This window comes from Alosa sapidissima, chromosome 4 (assembly GCF_018492685.1).
Source record: "Alosa sapidissima isolate fAloSap1 chromosome 4, fAloSap1.pri, whole genome shotgun sequence".
In the NCBI taxonomy this organism is placed as follows: domain Eukaryota; kingdom Metazoa; phylum Chordata; class Actinopteri; order Clupeiformes; family Clupeidae; genus Alosa; species Alosa sapidissima.
The window spans coordinates 25,131,231-25,158,730 of record NC_055960.1 but is presented as its reverse complement, the minus strand read 5'-3'; the positions used below and the strand labels follow the sequence as shown (position 1 = coordinate 25,158,730).

The following is a 27,500-nucleotide window of genomic DNA, read 5'->3' as shown; positions in this document are numbered from 1 at the left end:
CATACACGTAAGAGGTTGGACATACGTGACTGTTGGTAATATATGACGTTCCTATAATGGTGTCATGCTACTTACACTGATCATCATAATCATCAGACTAATCATGTGCCCAGTCAGTCCTTGTAGTTTCACACCACACACAACCTACCTGATGGGAGATGATATCCTGTTTGACACCATATTGTGATTAACACACCATACACACATTCACACACCACATCACCACATTCAGACTGAACACAAAGAAAAATTTGGGTATCCGATTGATACATCATCATACTTTAATCCTGCTGTGTTCTCTGCTGAGTTCTTGTCATAAGTCGATCATTTTTCCCTTCTCCTATCTTAATCTGTCCCTCCCTGTCTTTCTCTCTATCTCCCTCTCTTTCTTTTACTCTGTGTTCTGTCTTTCTTTTCTCTCTGTGGTTACATCATATTCCCTCAGGAGTCACTCCATAAATGTGCCACAGCATCTTTATCTGTTCTCTCTTTTTTATGTCCTTTTATCCACTTCATCTAATCTCTCTTGCCTCTTTATCTCTCTAAGCGCTCTCTCTTTCTCTTTTCTCTCTCTCTCTCTCTTTTCTCTCTCTCTGTCTTTTTCTCTCTCTCTCTCTCTCTTCCATAAAGTATGCAGTACTGTTCAGCTGATTACATTCCCTATCCATTATCCCGTGGTATGTCTGTGAGTGTCTTCGAATGATGACAGATAAATGTAACAGAAATGTGAAAGTGTGTGTATGTGTATGTGTGTGTGGCGGTGTTGGTGTTAATGTGTTCGTGTGCTTATGTGTGTGTGTGTTTCGGAGGTGTTTTTGTTAGGCTACACTGAAGGCATTGTTTTCCCTCTGGTGCTGAGGTCCTTTGTTCCTGATTCAGTGTCCCACGCTAAGTAGTTCCCTGTGGCGTGAGCCCTCACACTGGGTTCCTACCCCCTGCTGTCTCTTTTCTCACTCTCAATCTGTGTGTGTGTGTGTGTGTGTACGTGTACGTGTGTGTGTTTGTGTGTACGTGTGTGCGTGTTTGTGTTTGTGTTTGTGTTTGTGTGTGTGTGTGTGTGTGTCTGTTTGCGTGTGTGTGTGTGTGTAGATCAGCACACCTGCCCTGCTGATCGTTTCAAGTGCCAGAACAACCGCTGCATCCCGCTGCGCTGGCTCTGTGACGGGGATAACGACTGCGGCAACGACGAGGATGAGTCAAACCACACCTGCTCAGGTACACATGTGGTAGAACATTGGATTACATATCCAAAAATCTTATTACATAGAGGTGATTAACAATACATTTTCATATATTATGTGTATGCTTTTCTATACATTCGATACTATGCATCAACTTTGCTTTGTCTGTCATTTGCTCTCTCCGTGTCATGACTTTCTAATAAAGGTCATGCGACCCCTTTTGTCACGAGTTAAGGGTATTCTGCCTGAGGCAGTAATATTAGGAATATCCTGACAGGAAATGGACTATGGCAAGAAAATGCTGAAGGATGTATATGTATTGTATTGGCCAATTAGCTTACTTACTTGGAGTAGCCACATGACTTTGTATTACCACAATGTAACTAACGTGTATAAGATAGGGCCTTGCCCTAGAGAACTTTTCCGTTGAGAGTGATTTCTGCACCAGATTTTATGGTAGAACCAATCAGGACGCAGGGCGGGAGTTTCATAGATGTGACATAGCATAGAAGCGACTGTGAGACTGTTATCAGCATCACAGGTTGGCTTCGATGTGAGTGGTTGAAGTAGCACGTCAATAGATGACAGACAAGTGGCTTATCCAATCATATGCAAGCATTTTTTGATTAGGCCCAGCCTTTTGAAGCAACATTTCAATGGATTGATCCACCCAGATGGATGAGTGGAGCTAGGCGGAACGAAATTCATCTGGCGGGAGTCAGGTTAGCAATAACCAATCATTCCTAAGAAGCGTAACAATTGCTGCTTTGTCCTGGGTCTCGGACAGGCAGTAATTGCAGTGATGCGCGCCGCATCCAGGGCCCTTCAGCCAGGAGTAAGTATATGACCCAAGTACGTCACTTTTCCTGACAGAGTTGCAACTAAAGTCTTTAGAGACTTTAAGTCCCACACTGGCCAGGTAACAACAATGCTACTGTGTCAGTCAGGCATGATTCGTTTGATGGACTTCCTAATAAAACATCAACACATTTTTTGATATCAATGACTGTTAAAATGTCGCAGTGGATGGCAGATTAGAGAGGATGGTGCAAGTATTTAGCACAGTAGGCTGCCTTGGGTGAATAGTGTTGTTAACAAGTCGTAATTCTTGCACAATCCTCCAAGGTGCCATCAGGCTTCTTGACGAGCAAAATTTGTGTGTTAACTGGGGAGGAACTGCAACACACAATAGCTCCTCTGTCTAACAATAATTTGAGTACAGGCTCTATCCCAAACCAATCCAATCCCCATATCAAGCGCTTAAGTCAATCCTTCCGATTGCTTCACTTAGCAGATCCTTTATCATTTGCACTTCGGCTGTGTTCACAAGCCAACCTTTCTACCTTCCTACAAGTAGAGCAAGTTGCTTTGGAGACACCCCGGCACACACAAGCCTATTTTTAACTACATAGAGGTAGAGAAAAAATCGCACCTAGGTGCCTGTGACCACAGAACGGCAATCGGCAATACCGTATCCGAGACACAGGATGACTCCCTCCGGCAAGGATGGGTCCCGCGGGCATTGTTGCTTTTTTTTCCACGGTCTTGTCCCTTGTCTTCCGTCAGTCAACTTTTATCCGGGTCCTACACCTTCCAGGCTTCATTGCTGCTTCTCGGAGTTAGGTATCCCTACTGTTGCCACCAAAATGTGGTCAAAAATCTCCAGGCACACTCCGGTGTGAGAAAACACTGCAGGTTTATTCACGATACTGGGAGCAAAGTCATTGGCAACAGCACGTTCCAGTATCACTACTCAAAGTTCTCTAGGGCAAGGCCTTATCTTATACGTTACGTTAGTTACATTGTGGTAATACACCAATGCACACTCACACACTCATAAAGGTGCATACGGTCACAGACACGCGTGACCACGTGAAGTTCATGGTAACAAACACAGACAGAAACACACCCAGTTCATTTCCACAAATGAATTTTTCTTTGTCTTCTTTTTTTCATACATATTCAATGATGTGGGCGCTTGAACATTTTTCACAAAAACATGCACCCACTGACACTCACACTCACACTCACACTCACACACACACACACACACACACACACACACACACACAGAGAACAGCTGGCTCAGTGGTGTGCCGAGCCTCCTGAGAGACCTACAGACAGGCTGCTGACCTTTAGTGTTGTTTCAGGCAGATTGTTGTGTGTGTGTGTGTGTGTGTGTGTGTGTGTGTGTGTCACAGGCCTCGTCAGGCTCTACTTCTCTTCGGTCTGAAAAGGCCATTCCTTGTCATTTCTTGTCATTTTAATTCAGCATTTTTCGCACTGTGAAAAGGTCACGCACGCACGCACGCACGCACACACACACACACACACACACACACATATATATATATATACACACACACACACACACACATTTTAATACCTTTATTTATGTTTACATTTTACAATAGATTTCATTGAACACAAAAAATCTTAGATACCGGCATTGTAAACCCAATAGCCTATGCCTCTGGTCTCAGTTCATGGGTACAAAAAACAGCGCCTTCTCCAGATGTGGCGACTGCCAATTATCACAGAAATTGAGGAACACACACACACACACACACACACACACACACACACACACACACACACACACACACACACACACACACACACTCACACACACTCTCTTAGCCCCACTCATCATCTCATAAGTCACAACACAAGAGGCCGGTGCTTGGGTATTTGTCGTGATGGACAGCTCTGAGGCCACCCAGCTGTAATAGCAGAGTGAGTGCAGAGAAATGGCTCCAGCAGCCTGACAGCAGGCTATTACATTTGCACAGCTCCACCGATGGAGCAGGGGGAACATGTTCACAGAGAACACAACAGCTATTTGGGCGTCATGGTAATGTCTGCCTGAAAGGCAGGCAGTGATGGGGAATAGCCCCAATGTGCCAGGCACAGTCCTTGCCTGCATAATATAGCCTGTCCACAGGTGTCCACATTATTACATTTTTGTTTGAAAAATATGGACGCAGCCATATTCTAGCGGTCTCTGAAATGGACCTGGTTCCGATGAGGCCCAGGATTATAGGTGCCGATACCGTGAGTGCTCCGTCGCTCGAGCACCCACGGAAAATATCGAGCACCCACGTCAGCATCTCTCATAATGTGATTGGCTATGTTGCTGTCAATCCCCTACTCCATATCCTAACCACCAATGAGAGCGTCTCTCGTATGAAAATTCCTGACACTTCCCACCTGAAGAAGGCCTTGTCGGGTCTTCAGCCCCGAATGTTTAAATTGTATATAGCCCTGAATATCATTTTTAAAGTAGTCTGACAAAGCTTATTGTTTTGTGACACAGCTAAACACTGGTCACAACTCGCAAAAGTAAAGCAGATAGAAAGAAGTCACGCAAATCTGGCCTACAACACGCAGACAGCTTCATGTGCAGGGGAGAGAGAGCGCGGGCACAGGTGTTTTATGATTGTTGGCTTCTGATGGTGTCTTGCTAATTCACTGAAGAAAGACACTGGAGATGATTATGGATAGAAAGAACATTCTGAAAAGGAAAGGAGTAAGGCAATGAGGAGCAATGCTAGTGGAATACTCATGTTGCTGTATCAGCAGATGAGAAGGACCTGAGAGTGCCACTGACGACGTGACTGCCTCATAGGCTCACAGGTTGGTGAAGGAGAAAGCTACATCTAGCTGAGCCCAGACTATGCTTTTGTGAGAAGGCACACCATTCATGGGCCTAAGAATATCCCTGGCAGTCCTTTGGAGCCCATGGACTCCCGCAAACTGTATTGGCGTTTTGTGTGTCGGCCGCTGTTGATTTTCTAAAGTGTTGAAGTGCATACATTACTTTTAAAAAACCGTATGGCAACAATACACATGGGCACTGGTATCGGGCATTTAATTGTTTGAGCACCCACCGATGGAAACATAAATCGGCGTCTATGCCCAGGATGGGCCCATATCTGGCCAATAGCACGGATGGACTAGATCCATCTGTTTTCTGTGTGGGCAGCTGTGGTCAACAACACCTGGCAGAGCTGTATTATGCATTTCTGACCATGCACCTCTCCCTTCCCCCCGTTCAGCTCGGACATGCCCACCCAACCAGTACTCCTGTGCCAGCGGCCGCTGCATCCCGCTCTCCTGGACGTGCGATCTGGACGATGACTGTGGGGACCGCTCCGACGAGCCCGCCTCGTGTGGTATGGAAAGGCTCTAGAACCCGCAAAACAAGGAACACTCAAACAGTCTGTAGTGAGCGGCTTACTGGTGGATAAACACCAGACCAGAGCAGTACCAGAGTCAACATGCATTAGCACCTTCAGGAATCGGACAGTCTGAATGTGCTCAGGGTCTTTGCGTCTGGGCACTGCACTGTCCAGTCCATTCATTCGCTCGTACTTGCATTGACGCTGGTGTGATTTTATATACGTTGTGAATGTGTGCATTCTGTACTATAATGTTATTTCTCACATAAAACTAGGGAAACAGGGACATTTCCACACAAGATACAAAGCATGAGGGGCTACGTATGGAGGTTTGCATTTTTGTTTACATTTGTGTGTGTGTATGTGTGTGTGTGTGTGTGTGTTCCTATTTTTGCAGCCTACCCTACCTGCTTCCCTCTCACTCAATTCACCTGTGACAACGGCCGCTGCATCAACATCAACTGGCGCTGTGACAATGGTGAGAGTCATTTTCTCTTCCTCTTCATTTTCTTCCTCCTTTCTTCTCTACAGTCCCTAGCCTCCCATCCCTTCATTCCCCTCCATTGATCCCCCTTTCTCTCTATGCATCTCCTCTGTAGTATGCGTTGGTGGATTTGTGCGAATTGACATGCATTGTTAAGCTTATCATACCCTTTATGTATGCTTTATTCCATTGTTTTGTGTTTTATGTTGTTTTGTGTATGTATGTGTGTATGTGTGTATGTGTGTATGTATGTATGTATGTATGTGTGTATGTGTGCATGTATATGAGGCATGTGTCATTGTGCTGGCAGCCTCATTGTCATTGGTCATTGTGTTCCGTGGTCTGGTTTGTAACGTCATGTTTCCTGTGTCCTCCCTCTGTCTTCCGATTGGTTCTTTGTTGCAGAAAAGGATTGTGGGGACGGCTCTGATGAGTTGAATTGTCCGAACCCAACCGGTTAGTGCATAGATCGACATGCACCATATATGAACCATGTCCACCAGGAAAGCACGAGCACAGGGATGCCATTGGCTGTTTGAGAGAGTAGGCGTGGCATAGGCAGATGAGAGAGATGATTGGTTCTCCACCAAATGCTGGACTTGAACAGATGCATAGTCATATTGAGTATATTTATCATTATAGTTCATTTATTATCATAATTCATTTGAGTAGACAGCTTTTTAGAAGCATATAGCAGTTCTGTCATTATGTACATGTTATAATTGTGAGACAATTGTGAGCGTTATGAGACAATTGTTTGCAGACTGCAATCATAAGAACTGTTAAAAAGCATGCATTTGAGTAAGTCCAGCTTTCCTCTCTTCACAAAAGGCTTTAAGCTAATTGGTTGTGTATGTGAGTGAAAGCTCTCACAACGAATGAGTGTGACACAGCCAATCCCTCCCCCCATGGTGCATGGTCTGATCTATGCAGTTTCTGTGATTTTTCATTTTTTAAATTCTTTACCCTCATTGTCTGTTTCATGTGCCATAATGCTTTGTTTACGCATTGCTGATGTTGTTTGTGTTGATACCATGTGTGTGTGAGTGGGTTAAATGAATGTTTGTTTATGCTGTGTGAGTAGTAGAAATGTGTGGTGGTCAGAATTCTGACATTAAGATGTACTGAAGTGGCCTATTGGGCCAGTGCCAATTTAGCCAATTCAGAGGCATAGAAGTATGTAGGAGCGTGGGTGTGCGTGTGGGTGTGCGCGTGTGTGTGCGTGTGCGTGTGTGTGTGTGTGTGTGTGTGTGTGTGTGTACATGTGAGTGTTTGAGTGTATTTGCTTATATATGACAATATGTGGGTGAGCATTGTGTTTATATGCTAGTGTGGGTGTATGCTTTTTTGTATGTTTGATTGCAAGTGCATGTGGGCGTGTGTTTGTGTACTACTGTATATGTGTGTGTGAGCGAGTGATAGAGGGTGAGTGACAGACGGAGTGAAAGTGTGTGAGCCCATGTGTATTGTTTGTATGCTAGTGTATGCAGATCACACACACACACACACACACGCACACACACACTCACTCTCTCTCTCTCTCTCTCTCTCTCTCTCTCTCTCTCTCTCTCTCTCTCCTTCCTTCTCTCTCTCACACACACACGCACACAGATTCTCTCTCTCTCTCACTCTCTCTCTCTCTCTCTCTCTCTCTCCTTCCTTCTCTCTCTCACACACACACGCACACAGATTCTCTCTCTCTCACTCTCTCTCTCTCTCTCTCTCTCTCTCTCTCTCTCCTTCCTTCTCTCTCTCACACACACACGCACACAGACTCTCTCTCTCTCTCACTCTCTCTCTCTCTCTCTCTCTCTCTCTCTCTCTCTCTCTCTCTCCTTCTCTCTCTCACACACACACACATACACACACACACCACACACACACACACACACACAAACAAACATACACACATGTGGTAGCGGAGTCCCTGACTGTGTGCATGGTTGCAGATAACGACTGCGGGGACAACAGTGACGAGGCAGGCTGCAGTCACTCCTGCTCGAGCTCACAGTTCAAATGCAACAGTGGACGCTGCATCCCCGACTACTGGACCTGTGACGGAGACAATGACTGCGGAGACTACAGCGACGAGACCCACGCCAACTGCACCAATCAGGGTGAGCATCCCGTCCTTCAATCACAGAATCCGGCTGCTTGGATTCATTCAATCAACAGGAAACCTTGTCTGTGCTTCTACATTTAGAGGAGCTTGATGATCCACTGGCGGATTGCACTGACGAAGATGATGGTTGTGGCGCAAACATCCTCAACTCTATGTTTAATGAGAGATTATGATCAAAAGAAGTGTACTCTCTCTCTCACTCACTCTCTCTCTCTCTATCTCCTTTTTTCCCTCTCTCTTTCTTGTTTTCCTTTAGTGACAATGTGCTGTATTTACTTTGAGTCTGTGTGATGGTCTAGTTGTTTCTAGGTTTTCTGTTTCCCTGTCCAGCCTCCACCTCAGTGCTCTCACATTCCGGGTCTCCCCACCTCGGTCACTAAATTTGGCCACTGTGCCTCTGCGGATGTACAGTTTATACAAACCACAGTGTTTGTCCGAGCAGGTTCTCATTTTGAGCATTAAAAAGGTGCTGTGCTTGGCTCTTCAGGTTCCTGTATCTTTATTGGGATGCTGCTCTTTCAAAGATGCTCACAGCATCAGCAGATTTAGAGTTACTCTAAACTTTTGATGTTGCTGCCTATTGATTATGCTCATTAATGAGTAAGATGTTCAGCACATCTGAACTTTTCTCTCACCGACAGCTGAACTTTGTTCACCAGGCATGGTAATGATGGAAGGAATCTTGTACTCCACACTGAAGTCAGGAGTCTGGTCTCTCCTCTCTTCCGGATTAAAAGAAAAGATGGACACCAATGGAAATAAATCATTTTCACTATTACTGCCTTCTCATTGACTGTCATTAGATATAAACCTGCTTTTGATCCAGATTCTTCTCAGTTGTATTAAACTCCAGGTTAAGGAGTAATGTAGGGTCTTGATCTATAGACCCTGTCTGTGTTTTATGTGATCTCATTAGCTCTTAGATCTTAGTTCATAGGGTCTAGTTGGCGCTCACAGAATAACCCAGTAAAGAGTTCTTCTGAAATAGATCAAAGTTTCTTGACAGTAAGCTTGATCGCTCGACCAGATTCTATTAAGACAACTTCCTTTAATGATTGTCGGTGGAACTGGAAAAGAGTCATCTGTGTCGACAATTGAAGAATCCTTTTTTCTTGGAACGTAGTTCTTGTAAACCATTATAATGGGCAATACAAAGTTCACGGGGTCATTTCCCACAAAGCATGTACCGATAAAAGACCTGGAGTGTGGATTCTCTTTGGATGAGTGTGCTTGTCAGATAGCTTGCGCTGTTCCATCAAAACAGACCTGTGCGCCAGTGTAAGCGGTTAGTGAAAAATAGTTCACTTACCCTTTGAGACATTTTTATTGTATCTCTGTCTTCCTGTTCTAACCTTGTTGCCTTTTTTATGCCTCAACTAGTCTGCCTGCCTCTACCCAATCACTCTCTCGTCTACTACTTTTTTGGGCTTTTTGCCTTTATTCTGATAGGGCAGTGAAGAGTGACAGGAAGTGAGATGGGGGTGGGATTGGGAAATGACCGCAGGTCTGATTCGAATCTGGGTACCTGTGGGCACTTGGACCCGTAGATGGTATGGGCGCTGTAGCCTGTTGCCCCACAGCACTAACTTGCCTTGGTCTCTGTTGTTTCTCTTTCTCTATTGCTCCTTACTGTACTCTCTCTCTCTCTCTCTCTCTCTCTCTCTCTCTCTCTCTCTCTCTCTCTCTCTCCTCTCTCTCTCTCTCTCTTTCTCTCTCCCTTTTCTTTTTCCTCTTCTCTATGCTTCTCTCCCCTCTCTTCTCTGTTTCTTTACCTTGTCTCTGTCCCTCCTGTGCATCTCTCCCTCTGCCTCTCCTTTCTCAAATTCAGCATGCTTTATTGGCATGATAAGGTCACTGCTATTTTTTCTCCCTCTTTCACTCTCACTCTCTCTCTCTCCCTCCTCTCTCGCTCGCTTAAGTGATATGACCACTTAGATCTCAAACATCAAAGGCCCGTCTACCCCATCTGTCAACAAAGCTTCCCTAATGCACTATAATGCACATACTGATACGGAATGGTTTGGGACTTGATGTATTAAAGTCTTGTATAAAACTCCATGCCTCTCTCTCGTTCTCTCTCTCTCCCTCGCTCACAGCCACTCGTCCGCCTGGCGGATGTCACACCGATGAGTACCAGTGTCGGATGGACGGCCTTTGCATCCCCATGCGCTGGCGCTGTGACGGCGACACCGACTGCATGGACCTGAGCGACGAGAAGAACTGTGATGGCGTCACCCACATGTGCGACCCTGCTGTCAAGTTTGGCTGCAGGGACTCCGGTGATGTATGGCAGTCCTGGGGAGATGTGGATGTTGTAGTTTTTGTAAGAGGTCAGGTGTTGGTAGTAGTGTTATGTGAGAATTGGCAAGTTGTCTCAATGTCTCAGTATCTCATTACAAATAGCTATAATGTTAGTTATTTAATTATTTGACCATCAATCATATCACATTGTTATACATTAGCTAACTAATGCTCATCACAAACCTAGCTCACTGTATTTTGTGTACAGCAATATAATATAACATTGAATTGAGATTGCTAGTAGGTTTTAATGCTAGTTCTACAGCTGTTACATAAAGTCGATGGTTGGGGAGGCGTTTGGTCAGCTAACCTGGGGTGCGTTTCCCAAAACCATAGTTGCTAACCTGTTAGCAACTTAGTTAGTTTGCAATAGAAAATTGAATTGCAACCAACAAAGTTGCTAACTTTCTGTAGGAGGTACGTTGGTAACTCTGTGTCCTTTGACCTTTGTCCAGCACGTTGTATCAGTAAGGCCTGGGTGTGCGATGGGGACAGTGACTGTGAGGACAACTCGGACGAGGACAACTGCGAGTCCCTTATGTGTAAGATGTCGCACCGGCGTGTGTGCCAACGACTCCAGCATCTGCCTACCCATAGAGCGCATGTGTGACGGAACTGTGGACTGCCCTGACGGCTCAGACGAGAAGCTCTGTGGTATGGGGAGGAAAACAGCTTTTTGAAGATCAAAACAACACACTTTTCTGAGATTGCCTTTTAAATGAATATCACAACCACAAAATGGAAAAATAAATAAATAAAAAAATTACATTTTTTAAAGTGTATAGTAAATACCTAAACATAAAATATAACCCGCCTCCAAAGATTGGTTTATTATGACATGATGTAGGAAATAGGGTGATTGGATGAAATTGAATCAGCGTTTTACTGATAATATGACATTTTAATGTGTCCGTATCCCTTTCCTCTCCCTCTTTTTGTTTCCTCAACCTCTCTCTCCCTCTCTCTCCCTCTCCCTCTCTCTCCCTCTCTCTCTCTCTCTCTCTCCTCTCTCTCTCTCTCTCTCTCTCTCTCTCTCTCTCTCTCTCTCTCTCTCTCTCTCTCTCTCTTCCTCAGACCTGTGCCAGCTCTTTAATGGCGGCTGCAGCCACAACTGCACGGTGGCTCCCGGCGAGGGCATCCTGTGCTCGTGCCCGCTGGGCATGGAGCTGGGCAATGACAACAAGACATGCCAGATCCAGGGCTTCTGCGCCAAGCACCTCAAGTGCAGCCAGCGCTGCTCGCAGGACAAGTTCAGCGTCAAGTGCTCCTGCTACGACGGCTGGGTCCTGGAGCCGGACAAGGAGAGCTGCATGAGTACTGGTAAGAGAGTCGGGGGGGGGGGGGGGGGGTCAGACAAGGACAGCTTCAAGAGCACTGGTGTGTATAAGAGATAGAGAGAAGAAAAGATGAAGAGTAAAGGCCTATTCACACCAAAAACGATAACGATAACTATAACCATAACGATAAAAGCGTTCACACTGAACAACTATAAACAAAGTCTCTCCTTGTGTTAATGAATGTGACGGTTAAAATTCAATGGGTTCTGATTGGCTATTAGCTTTTTATCGTTCTGAAAATCGCTCTGAAAGTGATCCCCAACGATATCGTTCTTCATGTCGTTATCGTTATAGTTTATGTGTGAACATAGTCATTCATATTAACAAGAACGATATTTATTTATAGCTATCGTTATCGTTCTTGGTGTGAATGGGCCTTATTAAAAAGAGGTTGAGGGAGGAGCAGAGGGAGAGGTGAGGAAGGTGAGATAGGTAGAGATAGATGAGGTGTGGGAGGGAGAGCGAGAGTGAAAGAATGGAATATAGCAAGGGACCACGAGGGAGAGAGGTGAGGAGATGGAGAGAAAGAGGAAAGAGGGGAAAGACATGAATTTCCAGTTTTCTTTAATTATCAGTAAAAAGGAAAGTGACAAAGAGAGGAGAGATGGAGACAGGTGTGGGAAGACAGATGTGGGAAGAGAGGTGTGAGAGGAGGGGGAGATTGAAGTCCACCTTTATTGGTACAGCAAACCAAAAACTCCTTACTCAGAAGCAGCCATTTACTGAGAGAGAGAGAGAGGCAGCAAGGAGCAAGCAGAAGAAAGGAAAGAATGATGAGAGATGGAGAGAGAGAAAGACAGAGTAGAGAAAGGCATAAATAAGGCCGCACCTCAATTTAGGAAGGTGAAGAAAAGTTAGGAAGGTGAAGTCAAGTTAGAAGTCTGAGGACAAAGAAGTTGAGCGCTTTGAAACTGGTGGATGAAAAGTGACTGTAGCTGAATGAGAATGAGAAAATAAAGCTGTGCTCGTGGAGACGAGCAATCAATAGAGGGAGAAGGAGAACACACTGAATCTCACACCAGGGCAGTGTGGTGTCATCAAGTTCAACTCGGGTGAAAGAGAGGGAGAAAGAGATGCAACTGAAGACTTTTTTTCCATGACAAAGAGTGTGAGAAAGAATGGTGCGTGTGTGTGTGTGTGAGGGGTGGGAGGGTGCAGTGATGTTGAGGCTCGGAAAAAGATGGAATTTTCCAGAAAACAACAAAAAGAGGAGATGAAACAGACATTCGAAATTGGAGACTAGAGACGGCGCAGGACTTTCCCAGACAACTGTGCTCTCTCTCCAGGAATACTTCTATGATCACACGATCACGCAAGCAGGAGAGGAGAGAGGAGATTGATGACGAGGAGGGCTGGGAATCAGAGATGCGGTCTCGGGGTTTGGGATTATAGGTGACAACCATGACGGAACCCTGAAGCCAAACCATCGCACTCCAAATCCCGACAGAGCCTCAACAAATCTGTTTGCTCTTTCCCCTCTCCTCCTCAGTAGTCCAGCGTATTTGGAGAGGAAATGGCGGTTTCGATCTGGAATGAGTGGGAGTAGATGGAGAGTAGAAGAGACGAGAGGAGAGGAGAGGAGAGGAGACGAGACGAGTGAAGTGAATTGGGCGGAGATAGCGGGGGAGTGTGCTATTTGGCAGGAAATGGTTTGGTTTGGTGTGGTTTGTGAGTGGGCTCGCCATGCGAGTGGACCAGGCACTACCAGAGATTTGCTTTGGCAGGAAGTGGTGTGGCTTTTCTTCCCCACTCCCTCTTCTTTTTTATCAGCGGTCACGCAAACCCAAACTGGAAGAATGGAGTGATGACATGAAGCAGAGCAGGGTGTCTGGAGGAGGAGTGGAAGGAGATGGAGAAGGGACAGAGACCACAGCATACATCATACACAGATGGACAGAGAGTGAGATGGAAGGAAGAGAGTAAACTACTGTAGATATAAGAGACGTATACTGTGTGTGTGTGTGTGTGTGTGTGTGTGTGTGTGTGTGTGTGTGTGTATGATGTATTAAAATTAAGAGACCACTGCACATTTTTGTGCAATGTCATCCTATGGTTGCTGAGTGACTGAGCACTGATCAGAAAAATGTATGTATATATATATATATATATATATATATATATATATATATACGTGTGTGTGTGTGTGTGTGTGTGTGTGTGTGTGTATATATATATATATATATATATATATATATATATATATATATATATATATATATATATATATACATATACATATATACATATATATATATATATATATATATATATATATATATATATATATATATATACACACACACATATATACATACACATATACATACACTGTAAGGGAAGAGAGGGGAAGAGAGAAGCAGGTCAGGTAGGCAGCCAGGCGGAGAGAGACAGGAGAGAGACAAAGCCACTGTGTCAGCCAGTGAATGAGACAGTGAGAGATGGGACCAGCATGACGGCGGAGACATCTTCTAGAAAGAGCTTTGAAAGAGGAGGGAGGCAACGGATGAATACTAGAAAAGTCTAAAGAAGGAAAAAGGAAAAGGTGGAGGAGAAAAAGCAGACCTTCTTGGGATGAGCAGCTACCACGCTGTGAACACATCAGTTTTCATCTTTCACTGTTTTTCAACCACAGTCTATCCACTCCTCCTTCCTCCCTCCCCATCCTTTGCTCTCGCTCTCTCTCTCTCCCCCCATTTCTTCCTCGCCACCCCCCCCCCCCCCCCTCCCTTTTTCCTTCCCGTGGCGCTTGTCTGTGCAACATGCCGCCACGTCACTCAAACCAGCGCCTGCTTGCCGGAGATAAGCCAGTCCCGGACAGCCAGCATAAATCCTCATTAGCGCAGGATTGAAAAACACTAACTTCAACCTGGCCATTATCTTATTTCATTAAGAGGTGAACAAATGTGCTGTGTTTGACTTTATTACCGGCTGGAAATGAAGGAGGAGTCCCTTCATATTTTAGTTCGACTCCCACTCACTCGCCACAGGGGGAAAAAATGGCTCCAAGCAGACTTAGATATGTTCTGTGAAATTATCATGTTTAAAAAGGATGTTGGTGGCAATTAATCACATCCACTGGTAAACCATGGAAATCTGCCATGGGCCATTCTAAGCAGTGTGACGTCTGTGTGTGTGTGTGTGTGTGTGTGTGTGTGTGTGTGTGTGTTTGTGTTTGTGTGCGTGTGTGTGTGTTATGTGTGTGTGTGTGTGTGTGTGTGTGTGTGTGTATGAGAAGAACTGGTTTAATTTTAGAAACTCCCCGCACCCCACTCCTTTAACACAGGGAGGCGAGTCTTGACTAGTTTTCCGGTCATTCCAGAGGTGATCTCTGATGGAATGCGTTTCTCTGACCTTGATGGGTGAGGAAGCTGGGGGGGATAGCCGCAGCAGATGTCGGGGCGCTCCCCCAGGGCCCCGGGGTTTATTCACGGGGGCCTCTCGGAGAGGGACTGGCGCTGATGACCGATTTGCTAAGTGCCCTGCAGCGGTGGAGCTATATGGGTCAGGGAGGAGACAGGGCTGGTGTTGGACTCTGCTTAGAGCCCCTCAAACAGAAACAGAACTGTCAGAGCAGAGTAGTGCTGATGCTGGCAGCGATGACGATGACAAACCGGAAACATGATGACGATTGGGATGATGATAACAGTGATGCTGACAGTAGAGAAGTTGACAGTGGCGATGGTGAGGATGATGACCATGATATTGTAGAGAATTAGAAGAACCCTGTCGGTATTGATAATGAATGATGGTGGTGGTGCTGGTGACAGTGATGATGTCAGTATTGATGACAGTGATAGTGTTTATAATAAATGAGGATGATGATGGGAATTGCAGTACAGCTGATATTGGTCATAGCGATGATGTTCATGCTCTGCTCCTCACTCCAAAAGATGAAGCCAATGATGATATGGTTCATTGGCTTCAGAAAATTCCAAAGTGGGGAATTTTCAAGCCCCACCTGACCCCATCAACTCGGCAAAATGGTAATGTTAAACAAACGGTCTATGTTGCATTTCCTGTCTTGGTCCGCTGGATCAGATGCTATTTTAATTCAAACGTCGGTCTGTTTATGACACCTACGTTTGTGTGTGGCTATTTTGTTTTGAATCTTTGATCTTGTCATAAAAAAGAAAGGCATTATTAAAGATTAACAGCAAAAAAAGATTCCTCCTGTTCATTGCGCCCCACTTGACATCTCTCTATTCACTTGTGGGTCCCGCCCCACACTTTAAGAACCACTGGCCTACATGAAATGCAAATGGATCCAGATGGTAGTGTTCATGATGATGATGCTGATGATGTTGTCTTCCCCCTCTCTCTCTCGCCCACCCCTCTCAGATCCTTTCAAGCCCTTTATCATCTTCTCCAACCGCCACGAGATCCGCCGCATCGACCTGCACAAGGGTGAGTTCAGCGTGCTGGTGCCGGGCCTAAGGAACACCATCGCCCTGGACTTCCACCTGAAGGAGAACACCCTCTACTGGACTGATGTGGTGGAGGACAAGATCTACCGCGGCAAGCTGTCCGACAACGGAGGTGAGTAGCTACACAACAAAGCCCCACGGGGGGGGAGTTGACCTTAGAATTGGTCAAAACAGTTAAAAGCCAGATATAATGTACTACAGCAAAAAAAAAAAAAAAAAAAAAAAAACGATATTCAGAAAAAAACACTTCCTAATTTGATTAATTAGCTTAATTGATCCTAATGTCAACTATTACATCTTGATAAGTTAATGGGCAGTGGTAGATTGCCAGTTTAACTCTAGTTACTTGATTTAAGGTTCAAAGTGTATCAGCCTTCTAGAACCTTGTAATACTTCCTGAACGGTTTAGTTCTACCCTCCGCACACCATAGTCCCAACAGGTCCCAGTATGGTTTTCTTCCATAGATGCAGAGTACAATTGCTAGTCTTTTATCATTTTATCTTACTGAAGTTATGACCTGGAAAAAAGACATTTTAATTAGTTTTTCCCATATGAGTTTGCTCATACCAGTAGCCCCATTTGTTTTGGATTAGGGCTTTCATATTCAGTGGTTACAGAGCTTATGCCCCTTACCACAGCATCATACTGTATCTCCTTACCAATGCTGAAATCTGCTGATGCTGAGCGTGTGGATCCCAGCCCCCTAGGAGTGTAAGATAGGCCAGTCTCATTCACAGGCATCTGAAAACGCCCGTATCAAAGCGAGAGGCATCCAGCAGGGAAGTGAAAGAGCTCCAGTGGGGAGCTGCAGGCCTCTCCCGCTGGATGAATCAAATGAGGCGTCAGGCTGGATGGCAAAACAAACTCTCCAGCCACAATCATCAAACATATACATTTGAAAAAAAAAAAAAAAAAAGATCTTGGGGATCACCTGCTGTTTTTTATCCAAATGTTTCTGCAGAGCGTGCAGTGAAATCTGGCCGCGTTGTTTCCTTTGCAACTCCCCAGTAGGGTGGCTGGCAGAGCGCAGAAGCATCTGCCGTACAGCAGCCAGGCAAAAGCAATCAATCACCGAGTGTGTGGACATTCTCATGGCAAGGCAAAGGCAATCAGTCTTAACTGCAGGACTTCCTTCAAAAGGATAAAACAATCAATCAAATCAAATCTGTGCAGCAGGCCCACTTTACCCCATCATCACTAAATCACTGTGTGCCACGAGTGTGTGTGTGTGTGTGTGTGTGTGTGTGTGTGTGTGTGTGTGTGTGTGTGTGTGTGTGTGTGTGTGTGTGTGTGTGTGTGTCTAACATAACAACATAATAGCTAGTTTGTTGTGATTAGTCCATTCCCAGTAATTGTGGTTGTAGGATGTTACAGAAGAAAAACAGTAAGCTAGTTCGCTCTCTGATCTGCTGCATGCTAGCCGTCTCTGCCATCATGTCCAAACATGAGGTAAATGGGACACAGGTGGGAGTGTGATGATGAGGTGAGGAGAGGAGAGAGACACTGCAGACACGCCGGCCTACTTTAAGCCACACGTCTCCTTCTCCACCCCAAAACTGCAGCTGTGGACTTGAATGATGACTGTGGATAGAGTGTGTGTCTCTCTCCTGCCACCGATGCTCCCATTGATTTTATCGTAACTTAAAGACATCCTACGCCCCGGCCCCCCTTTGAAGAGGGTTGATTCGCTCCACTGCTTCTGGAAGGATTACGCTGAGAACCTTTGACGTTTGAGGGAGCAGCGATCTGATTTGCACAGAGAAAGGGAGAGTGGTAATGATAGTGAAAAAATCAAATGTCTACGTAGCTGTCTAGACATGTCTAGAAATGTCTAGTTGTTAGCAGACGGCTGTGAAGAGTGAATAGCCATTAGGGGAAGGTGTTAGTGTGTGTGTGTGTGTGTGTGAGTGTTGTGTGTGAGTGTTGTGTGTGTGAATCAATCAGGTGCTATTGAGCTGAGCGGAGAGGCTGAGAGAGAGCCTGATGCTCAGCAGGGAAGAGCCACTGGAGCAACGCTGTGAATATGAGCTTCATTGTGCTTCGGTTTGGGGAAATAAACTGGGAATGAAATTCATTCAGTTAGCAAAGTCCCCATAGGAAACAATATGCACAGACTCGCGTCTGTGGATTCAATTTGCCTGCCCAGAATTTAAAATTGAATGAGCGTCAGCCCTGCTGTTGGGTTGAGGAGGGGAATGAGACATGTTGGGCAGCTAAATGTCTCTCCCCACACATCTGAGGTATCGCCACCTCCAGGTGATGTGACTTTAATTGAACTGTCAACATTTCAAACACTTCATTGAAAGCCCTCAGTTAGCCAGCATATGTTGGCATTTTATCTTGCTCAGCTTGCTACATCATTGCACTTATCTCTAGTAAGTAATTTATGTTTCTGCCTCTCGCTCTCTCTTTCTGTCACTCTATCTCTTGCTGTCTCTGTCTGTCTGTCTCTATCTATCTGTCTCGCTCTCTATCTGTCTCTCTCTCTCTCTCACTCTCTCTCTCTCTCCTTGGACTCATCCCTCCTGTCCTCCGTAGCCTTGACCAGTTTTGATGTGGTCATCCAGTACGGTCTGGCTACTCCCGAGGGCCTTGCGGTGGACTGGATCGCGGGGAACATCTACTGGGTGGAGAGCAACCTGGACCAGATCGAGGTGGCCAAGCTGAACGGCAGCATGAGGACCACCCTGCTGGCCGGAGAAGTGGAGCACCCCAGGGCCATCGCCCTCGACCCCCGCGAAGGGTAATGCCACACAAATAAAACCCAAAAAGAAATAACAAGGTTGTCATGGAAACTGATAGGAAAATACACAGCTCCTTAATTCTCCCTAGAAAGCTGTTTCAGCTGACACGATGAAAGAAAGTCGAAGAAGTCTCTTTATGAGAACATTCTGAGGAGAACCTGAAATGTTTACTGGACATCGGTGGAATAAGTGGGATCCCACAGCTGCACTATTGCTAGCTGTTGTACACAAATTGACAGGCAGTTGACTGTCAAGCACTCAGTTTAGGCAAACACGGGACTGGAGCTGAAGTTAACAGTGTTAGGCTTCTCCAGGACAGGGTTACAGAGACAGATTGTTTGTCTTCTATTACTTTAGCAATACATTCCTTGAAAGCTGTAATTCTCCCTTGATCCAATTATCACATTGCCTCTCTGTTTTTCATTTTGTCTGCACTCTCTCGCTCCACTGCTCTCTCTCTCTCTCTCTCTCTCTCTCTCTCTCTCTCTCTTTCTCCCCATCTCTCTTTCTCCCTCCCACCTCTCAGTATCCTCTTCTGGACGGACTGGGACGCTAGTATGCCACGGATCGAGGCAGCGTCCATGAGTGGTGAGGGCCGGCGCTATGTCCACAAGGAGACAGGCAATGGTGGTTGGCCCAACGGCCTCACTGTTGACTACCTGGAGCGCCGCATCCTCTGGATCGATGCCAGGTCAGAGCCTGCGGCAACCTCCCTCTCTCAAACAGATATGCGATCACAGACAGACAGACAGACTGACACATACTCTCTCTCTCCCACACACACACATTCTCTGCCTGTTTTTACCTTACCCCTAATCACACACAGACACACACACACACACACATACACACACACACACACACACACATGCTCAAACACACTTTCAATACTCAGATACCCTCTATACTGGCTGTACTCTGCTTGAAATAGTAATAGTGATAGGCTACCCCCCAGCTCAGAGCATTGTTGGAAAGATGCTCTCAATATGATTTGGCTCCCATTTGCATCAGTGGAGCATCAGTGAAGCCAGTCCAGCCCCAGATGAGGCTGTATTTCCTGAGACGCTCCACTGCAGGGCTTGGCAGCTGAGAGCCTGTCTGTCGTGTTTTATTAATCAGGCCAGTGTGTGTTTTATGGTTATATCAGCCCGCCAGCTCGAGCATTTTACAGTCTCTCTAATGAGACGCTGGCTTTAGGGCGTCGTTTGCCAACCATGATGGTTGTATATCAGACGCGAGACGACGGCCAGCCAAATGGGCTTCACCACACAGAGCACCCAGGCTTGTGAACACTTTACATTTTCTTTTCCATTGATTGGGTTTAGCAGACGCTTTTGTCCGGAACCCCCTTGCACTAGAGATTAGATTTTCATCAAGTTCTTCTTACCCCACTCTTGTGTGTTCCATAGGTGTGAAACCTACGGTGTTGTCGGTGTTGCTAACTGCTAACCAGATTGAAGTCGTTCTCACTCTTCTGTCTCCAGGTCTGATGCCATTTACTCTGCCAAGTATGACGGTTCCGGGCTGATCGAGGTGCTGAGGGGCCACGAGTACCTGTCGCACCCGTTCGCCGTCACCATGTACGGGGGAGAGGTCTACTGGACGGACTGGCGCACCAACACGCTGGCCAAGGCCAACAAGTGGACGGGCAACAACGTGACAGTGGTGCAGAGGACCAACACGCAGCCCTTTGACCTGCAGGTGTATCACCCGTCCAGACAGCCCCAGGGTAAGGCACACTGGATGACCTCTGTCTTAACTCATTGAATGCCAAGCTGTTTTCGGGAGCTTTGTCCTAGAGTGCCAGCAATCTAGACCATTGTTGATGATTTTTGTACAGCCACAGCATATTCTGTGTTATAGCTATGAACACATACAATAGCTCGATTAAAAGGTGAGACTTTAAGCTCTCGGTGGGTGCAAACCGTGTATTTCTACACGCCTCTGTTCCTGAGAAATCCCAAGCTAAACAGTGGCTAGTTTTCATCAAAATCGCTGTTTTTTTCTAGAAATGGAGATATAACGTCTTTCATGAAATATGAAGTGTTGCCTGTTACTTACTTGTGTAAACTTTCCGGGAAGTGATCAGCGAGCCCTGGCGAGACTGCCACCTAGTGATAGACCCACGAAAATGGCCTGGTTTTCACCTGACGTGCATGCGTCACTGATTCGACCCATAGCGGCAACCGAGTTAGATAAAATGTCCAAATAAAATGTCCAGATGTGCATTTTCATGAGTTTCACGATCGTCATATATTTAATTTCCATTCATCACAGAGTTCCCAAAATCACATATAAGGTGTGTTAGAGTGTCTAGTTTCGTTATTTGAAAAAAAAAAGCTAAAAACATAATATTACGTTTTTGGCACTCAACGCATGGGAAGGAAAAACGTAATATTACGTTTTTGGCACTCAATGAGTTAAAGGGTCAGTCCTCCATCCTGATGAAAGGTTGTTGGATCTTATCAGCCCGTCAAATTTACAGCTGTCCCCTTTTGTGCCTCTGAAGCTATGCTTTTGTTTGGCTGGAACTGAGTATTGGTTGGTCCATGTTGTTTGTTTCCTATTCACAGAGCCAGAACTGTGTAGGAACAAAGTTTATATTCAGAGCACTCACTAGATGTGCAGCTTGATGACCTTGAGGAGGATTTTGCTGAATTCAACAGAAAGTGTAATGGATTATAATCCAGGATTGCCCCTTTAAATTTACACATGCAGAAAATACTATTGTAGACTAAATATACACATACAAGAATAATACCCCTTAAATCAGACATAACAAATACACCTGCAAAAGCATGGCAGGTGTTTGGGTTTGTTTTTGGTCTCCTTGACAAATAGAGTGCCTGTTTACAGTCTGAAATGGAAACAATTATTCTTTATGCCCTTCATGTGGACGGCATGTGCTTAATTACGGTCTAAGTCCTTGACTTAGTACACTGACTGAGTAAAAAGCCAAGTTGTGTTTCATGGCTGAAGTTGTTGACTCTCTGTAGCTCTGCCTGAGAGTGTCTATCTGGGTGTCTTGAGCCCCACATGTGTCTCTTCCTCCCAGACAGCTCTCTTGTTGACCCCAGTCTATGATCTCTGACCTCATCATCTCATGACCCCCCCACCCCCCCCACCCTGGATGTCCAGTCCAAACCACATCAGGGCAGTTAGCAGACAGACTGACAGACTACACCCTGACACCTCATCATGTCCAGCGACAGGCTGGCCTGCTGCTGTGGCGTTTGCAGTGGAGCTCTTTGACTCAGTGTAATCAGTGAGGGATGTTCTTTTGACTGGTGTGAGCGGTTGTACTCCATTAGGCTCAGAGCGGTCTGAATGCGTGAGCGTAATACCACACAGATAGCTGTGCTTAATGCACCATCAGAGATGATTCCGGGCTGCCGAGAGCTCTCTTAATCTTCACACATCTAATGGAGCAGCATGTCTGCTACCTTTCAACGCCTGCTCCTCTTTAATTAGAGATGGCCAGTACGCCTGGCCGCTGGTCTAGACAGCAAATGATTCCCATAATAAATCACAGAAAACAGCTTGTCCTAATGCTCTCTGATTGTTGTGAATAGTTTTAGATAGTGTCCTGATGTTTTAGAAATTATTGCATTTTTGAATTCATTTTTAATCAACTAGTTTAACTGGACTGACTTTTCTATTCCAAACTCTAGCAAAACATTAAACTTTCCAGTTTAACTATCAGTCCTAGTAATGATGGGGCACAACAAAATATAAACCAAGAACAGTCAAGTCAAGTCAAATTTGTTATCTTACCAAAGGAAATTAGATTGTAGGCATTCAAAACACACACACCAACAAAAATAGAGCATTAAGGGGCGCTGTGGCGCAGAAGGCTACAGCGCCCATAACCATACTGTATACGGGTCTGAGTGCCCACGGGGACCCAGGTTCGAATCCAACCTGTGGTCATTTCCCGATCCCACCCCATCTCTGTCTCCCACTTGCTTCCTGTCACTCTCCACGGTCCTGTCCAAATAAAGGCGAAAAAGCCCAAAAAATTAACTTAAAAAAAAAAAGAGCATTAATACAACGTTAAAGACAAATGCAAGAATATGTACTTGCACCTCTGTCTTTAGGAAGCAGAGCTCTTGACCTTGGTGATGCTAGCATGAAGACAAGAATGTGGAAATGTACAGTTTGTAAATGTACATCAGGTTTCTCGGCCAAGTATACCGTACTTGCATATACAAGGAATTTGGTCTGTGCATTTATCCCATCCGTGAATTGGTGAACACACAGAGCACACAGTGAACACACAGTGAGGTGAAGCACACACTAACCCGGAGCAGTGAGCTGCCTTGCTACAGCTGCGCTCGGGGAGCAGTGAGGGGTCAGGTGCCTTGCTCAAGGGCACTTCAGCCATTCCTATTCAGGCTACAAGCCCGAAGCCCTAACCAGTAGGCCATGACTGCCCCTACACAGGTTAGGAGGTACCTCGGTAACCAGTTACAGGTACAGATTATGAGCTCACTTCCTGCAGTGCCCACCCTCTGCATGTCTACCGGGGGGAGAGGGGGGTTATGGGAGATGTGGCTGGGGACTGGCATGATTGACAGCTGGAGTTATCTGCAGTGTCAGAGAAGCGAGCGTTGAGGGCCGTCGTGAGCGTTTATCTAGCAGGAAGAGGAAGGTAGAGAGATGGCACCGGACAGCTGTTTACTCACACTCACTCTCACCACAACACCATCAGGGTGAGATGGATTAACCCCCCTAGTGATGGGGGTCAACCTGTGTGAGTGTGTGTATGAGTGTGTGTATGAGTGCTCACACTTCTCCCTCTTGCACAGTCTGCCATGCTTTGTTATTCTCATAATGTCTGAGGGATGTTGCATCAAACATCTGCCTCCAGCATCAATTGTTTCTCCGGTAGAAGAAAAGAAGCTGATGCCAGTATCACATGCTCAATTGACCCACCAGTGGACACTGTCTGTTTGGCTATTAACATGGTCACAGCACTCTCCTAATGTGCAGTGTTAGTAGCTCTCATTCTGTCTCCCACTGTTATTCTTCCTTTAATGGTTTAATATATTTTCACTCTTTTCCTCTTTGTTCTCTCCACATTCTCTCTCTCTCTCTCTCTCTCTCTCTCTCTCTCTCTCTCTCTCTCTCTCTCTCTCTCCCCTCTCAGCTCCTAACCCATGTGCTGGTAATGATGGACTGGGACCGTGCTCCCACCTCTGTCTGATCAACTACAACCAGACGTTCGCCTGCGCCTGTCCCCACCTGATGCGCCTGGGACCAGACAAGCACACCTGCTTCGGTAAGACCCTGTTGCCATGACAACAGTCACTGCTTGCCTGTCGTCATGATAACAACGTAGCCACCAATTGCGTGCTTTACCGTTTTCTTGGTTCTTGTATAAGTAGCCACCAAATGTAGAGCTGCTGCAAAGTCATTTGTTTGAGTGTAGCAATGCTCTCCAAACATACATTAGCCTCCCACTGTCCATTATAGAGCTTTCTACACACACACACACACACACACACACACACACACACACACACACACACACACACACACACACACACACACACACACACACACTGTCCCTGCAACACATTACCTGACAGGCTGGTCCAATGAATCTCTTGTCTTTCAACTCTCCTATCTTCCTCTCTTCATCATCCCTCAGTTCATTTATCTCTCCCTCCCTCCCTCTGTTTCACTCAGTCACTCTCCTCCTCCCTTCCTCTCCCGTCTGTCAGCTCTGTTTGGGTTGGCACGAGTGGGATACAGGAGTTTACACAAAGCTCCTATCTCCTGCTGGATTCGGTCCAACTGTCCAAAGTGTTAGTGTGTGTGTGTGTGTGTGTGTGTGTGTGTGTGTGTGTGTGTGTGAGTGAGCTAGTATGGGAGTGCGCCTGTGAGGTATGGGAGTGTGCCTTCTAGTTTTCCTCTTTTGTGTCTCTATACAGTACGTAGTTGTGTGTGTGTGTGAACACTTTGGGTCTTTGTATATGTGGTCTGTAGTTGTCTATGTATGGCTTGGTGTGTGGAAAATATAATATATAATTGTAACAGCATGGTATGAATGCCTTGCTACTGTATATCTCCTTTGTTTTTTTTCTCACATACTCCTCACCTGTGCAGAGTCTCGTCAGTTCCTGCTGTACGCACGGCAGATCGAAATCCGTGGCGTGGACATCTACAACCCCTACTACAACTACATCATCTCCTTCACCGTGCCGGACATCGACAACGTGACGGTGGTGGACTACGACGCCCTGGAGCAGCGCATCTACTGGTCGGACGTCCGCACGCAGACCATTAAGCGCGCCTTCATCAACGGCACCGGTGTGGAGACAGTGGTGTCGGCCGGTAAGGTCCCGTGTGGCGTGTGGGGTCAGATATTGCCTCACATTCCCATTGGCTGGCTCCATTTGGAAGTGCTGTGAATTCTGTTACATAAATGCAGTTGTATAGTTTAGGGTTCCCACTGGTCATGGAATTTCTGGAATATCATGGAATTTTGGAAAGTCCATTCCAGACATGGAAAGTCAGGGAATTTTATCATTTTTGGGGCAAAGTCATGGAATATCAGGGAATTTTCCAATTTACTTGCCAAAATACATTAATACAAATATTTTCATGCAGAACTGGTGCATATTTGCTTTACCGCTTATTACCGAGTATCCCAACTATTCAATGCCCCTTTATTCATGTTTCACTCTAAAAAGTTAAATATTCTTGAATGCTACACTTTAGTAAATAGTATAGTAAGTCATGAAATTCTTTTTTTTTTGTCAGGGAAAAGTCATGGAATTTTACATTTGACTTAGAGTGGGAACCCTGATAGTTGGCAGCTGTATAGGTTCAGGGCTCCAGACTGACTTGTTTTCACTTTTTTATTTTAGGGGCGCAACCAGAAAATTGGGGGCACACACCGTAAATCAAAATGCTAACCAACATATTCACATTTCTACTAATTTCCACTGTATTACTAATTACTTTGATAATAGATGCAGAAATTACAAAGCGCTGTTTCAAATTCAGTGTCTCATTTTATTGTGCACCTTTGAAGGTGCAACATAGAAGGTAAACCGACAGCACCATCACTGTCATGACAGTACAAATATTTAAAAAACGGCATACTCTATGTTTGAGGCTAAGATTGTGTTTAACTAGTGTCGGCAAACTTACTTTGGTGTTCCCTGCAGTTCTGGGGTAGCAACTGCAACATTCGCAGTTCATGGAGTTTGTTTTCTTACCTCAACCAGCTGAATTCTCGCAGCCAGTCTTCCGGAAAATGGTTGGGTCGGGGCCTTTTTCGCCACACAAACCTCTGACTCTGAATCATCATCCGACTGTGACACTGTAGACTTGGGCACTAGCACACTAGCCGCAGGTCGGAAGAACGAGTCATTGTTCAAACGCACGTAGCAGGTTGTGATATCTGACTCCTTCCCACAGACGTTTACGCATACTCGATTATCTCTAGGACCCTCCCCCTCCACACATTGACCATTCTCTACCCTTCTCGCACTCATTGGCCTGCCACAGATTCCGGATTCATTGATGCACCCCTTCCACGTTTAACGTGTAAAGAAAAAAAGGTGGGGGGTGGCAAATTCATTGGCTATTAAAGCCTTGAGATTTCTGACTGGGATTAGAGCTACTAGTACCCATTACCCAGTAAGCCATATCCTGACGGGAACGTGGGACATTTTAAGAGGGTTCGGGCAGATGTGCACATGTTCATTGACACTGTTAGCTGTTATAGTAATTGCACACGTTCACTCCTGTGTAATTAATCTTGCTCGTAAGATTGTCTCACTTCCTCTGTTCCGACTGGTTCCGCAGACCTGCCTAATGCCCATGGCCTGGCAGTGGACTGGGTCTCTCGGAACCTTTTCTGGACCAGCTATGATGCCAACAAGAAGCAGATTAATGTGGCCCGCCTGGACGGCTCCTTCAAGAACGCTGTGATTCAGGGCCTGGACAAACCTCACTGCCTGGTGCTGCACCCCATTCTAGGGTGAGGGTGTGGACACACACATGCACACACACACAAATGTGCACCTACACACACACACACACACACACACACACACACACACACACACCTCTAGATAGACTATCCAGCTACTGTGGTCACACAGGCTCTCCCCCTTACACAGGCTCATAAACCTACACACACACACCACACACACACACACACACACACACACACACACACACACACTCATATGAGCCCTTATGAGCCTTAGCGTTCCTCAGTGTTTTCAAAGGCAAGATCTTTCACCTCTCCACTGCCCTCATCCCTCCTTCCCTCTGTCTCTCATTGTTTCACCTCTCCACTGCCCTCATCCCTCCTTCCCTCTGTCTCTCATTGTTTCCCCTCTCCGCCTCTCTGTCTCCCTTCTTTCCTCGTCTCATTATACATGAGAAGGGAAATGCTCCCTCTACTGCTCCGTAAATCACCAACAGACTTTGTGGTGTGTGTGTATGTGTGTGTATGTGTGCGTGTGTGTGTGCGTGTGTGAGTACCCAGCTTAAAGGAGACGTTTTCATGAAAAACGCCTCTTCGTTGTTTTTCTCTTTTCGTTTAATTTCTTCCCCTCTTTTAAAGACTTGCAGAGCTGGAGGAATGTTTCCAGCGTAGGCTTCTCTGGCGTAAGAGAAAATGAGAAGCAGATGCTGTGTGTGTGAGAGAGAGAAACTGACTGTTGTGTATATGTGTGTGTGTGTGTGTGTGTGTGTGTGC

At 45.8% G+C, this 27,500-nt stretch overlaps 1 protein-coding gene across 1 annotated transcript in view; it reads left to right on the top strand.

Moving 5' to 3' along the window:
* LOC121707132 (low-density lipoprotein receptor-related protein 1-like) overlaps positions 1 to 27,500 on the top strand; it is a 156,325-nt gene that overhangs the window by 75,529 nt on the left and 53,296 nt on the right. The window contains 15 exon segments of the mRNA XM_042089456.1: positions 1,090 to 1,215; positions 5,240 to 5,356; positions 5,760 to 5,840; positions 7,796 to 7,963; positions 10,065 to 10,247; positions 10,725 to 10,828; positions 10,830 to 10,923; positions 11,344 to 11,589; positions 15,945 to 16,142; positions 18,570 to 18,774; positions 19,302 to 19,466; positions 20,260 to 20,504; positions 23,925 to 24,056; positions 24,887 to 25,114; positions 26,597 to 26,771. Of these exon segments, the coding sequence (XP_041945390.1) occupies positions 1,090 to 1,215; positions 5,240 to 5,356; positions 5,760 to 5,840; positions 7,796 to 7,963; positions 10,065 to 10,247; positions 10,725 to 10,828; positions 10,830 to 10,923; positions 11,344 to 11,589; positions 15,945 to 16,142; positions 18,570 to 18,774; positions 19,302 to 19,466; positions 20,260 to 20,504; positions 23,925 to 24,056; positions 24,887 to 25,114; positions 26,597 to 26,771 (2,467 nt within the window).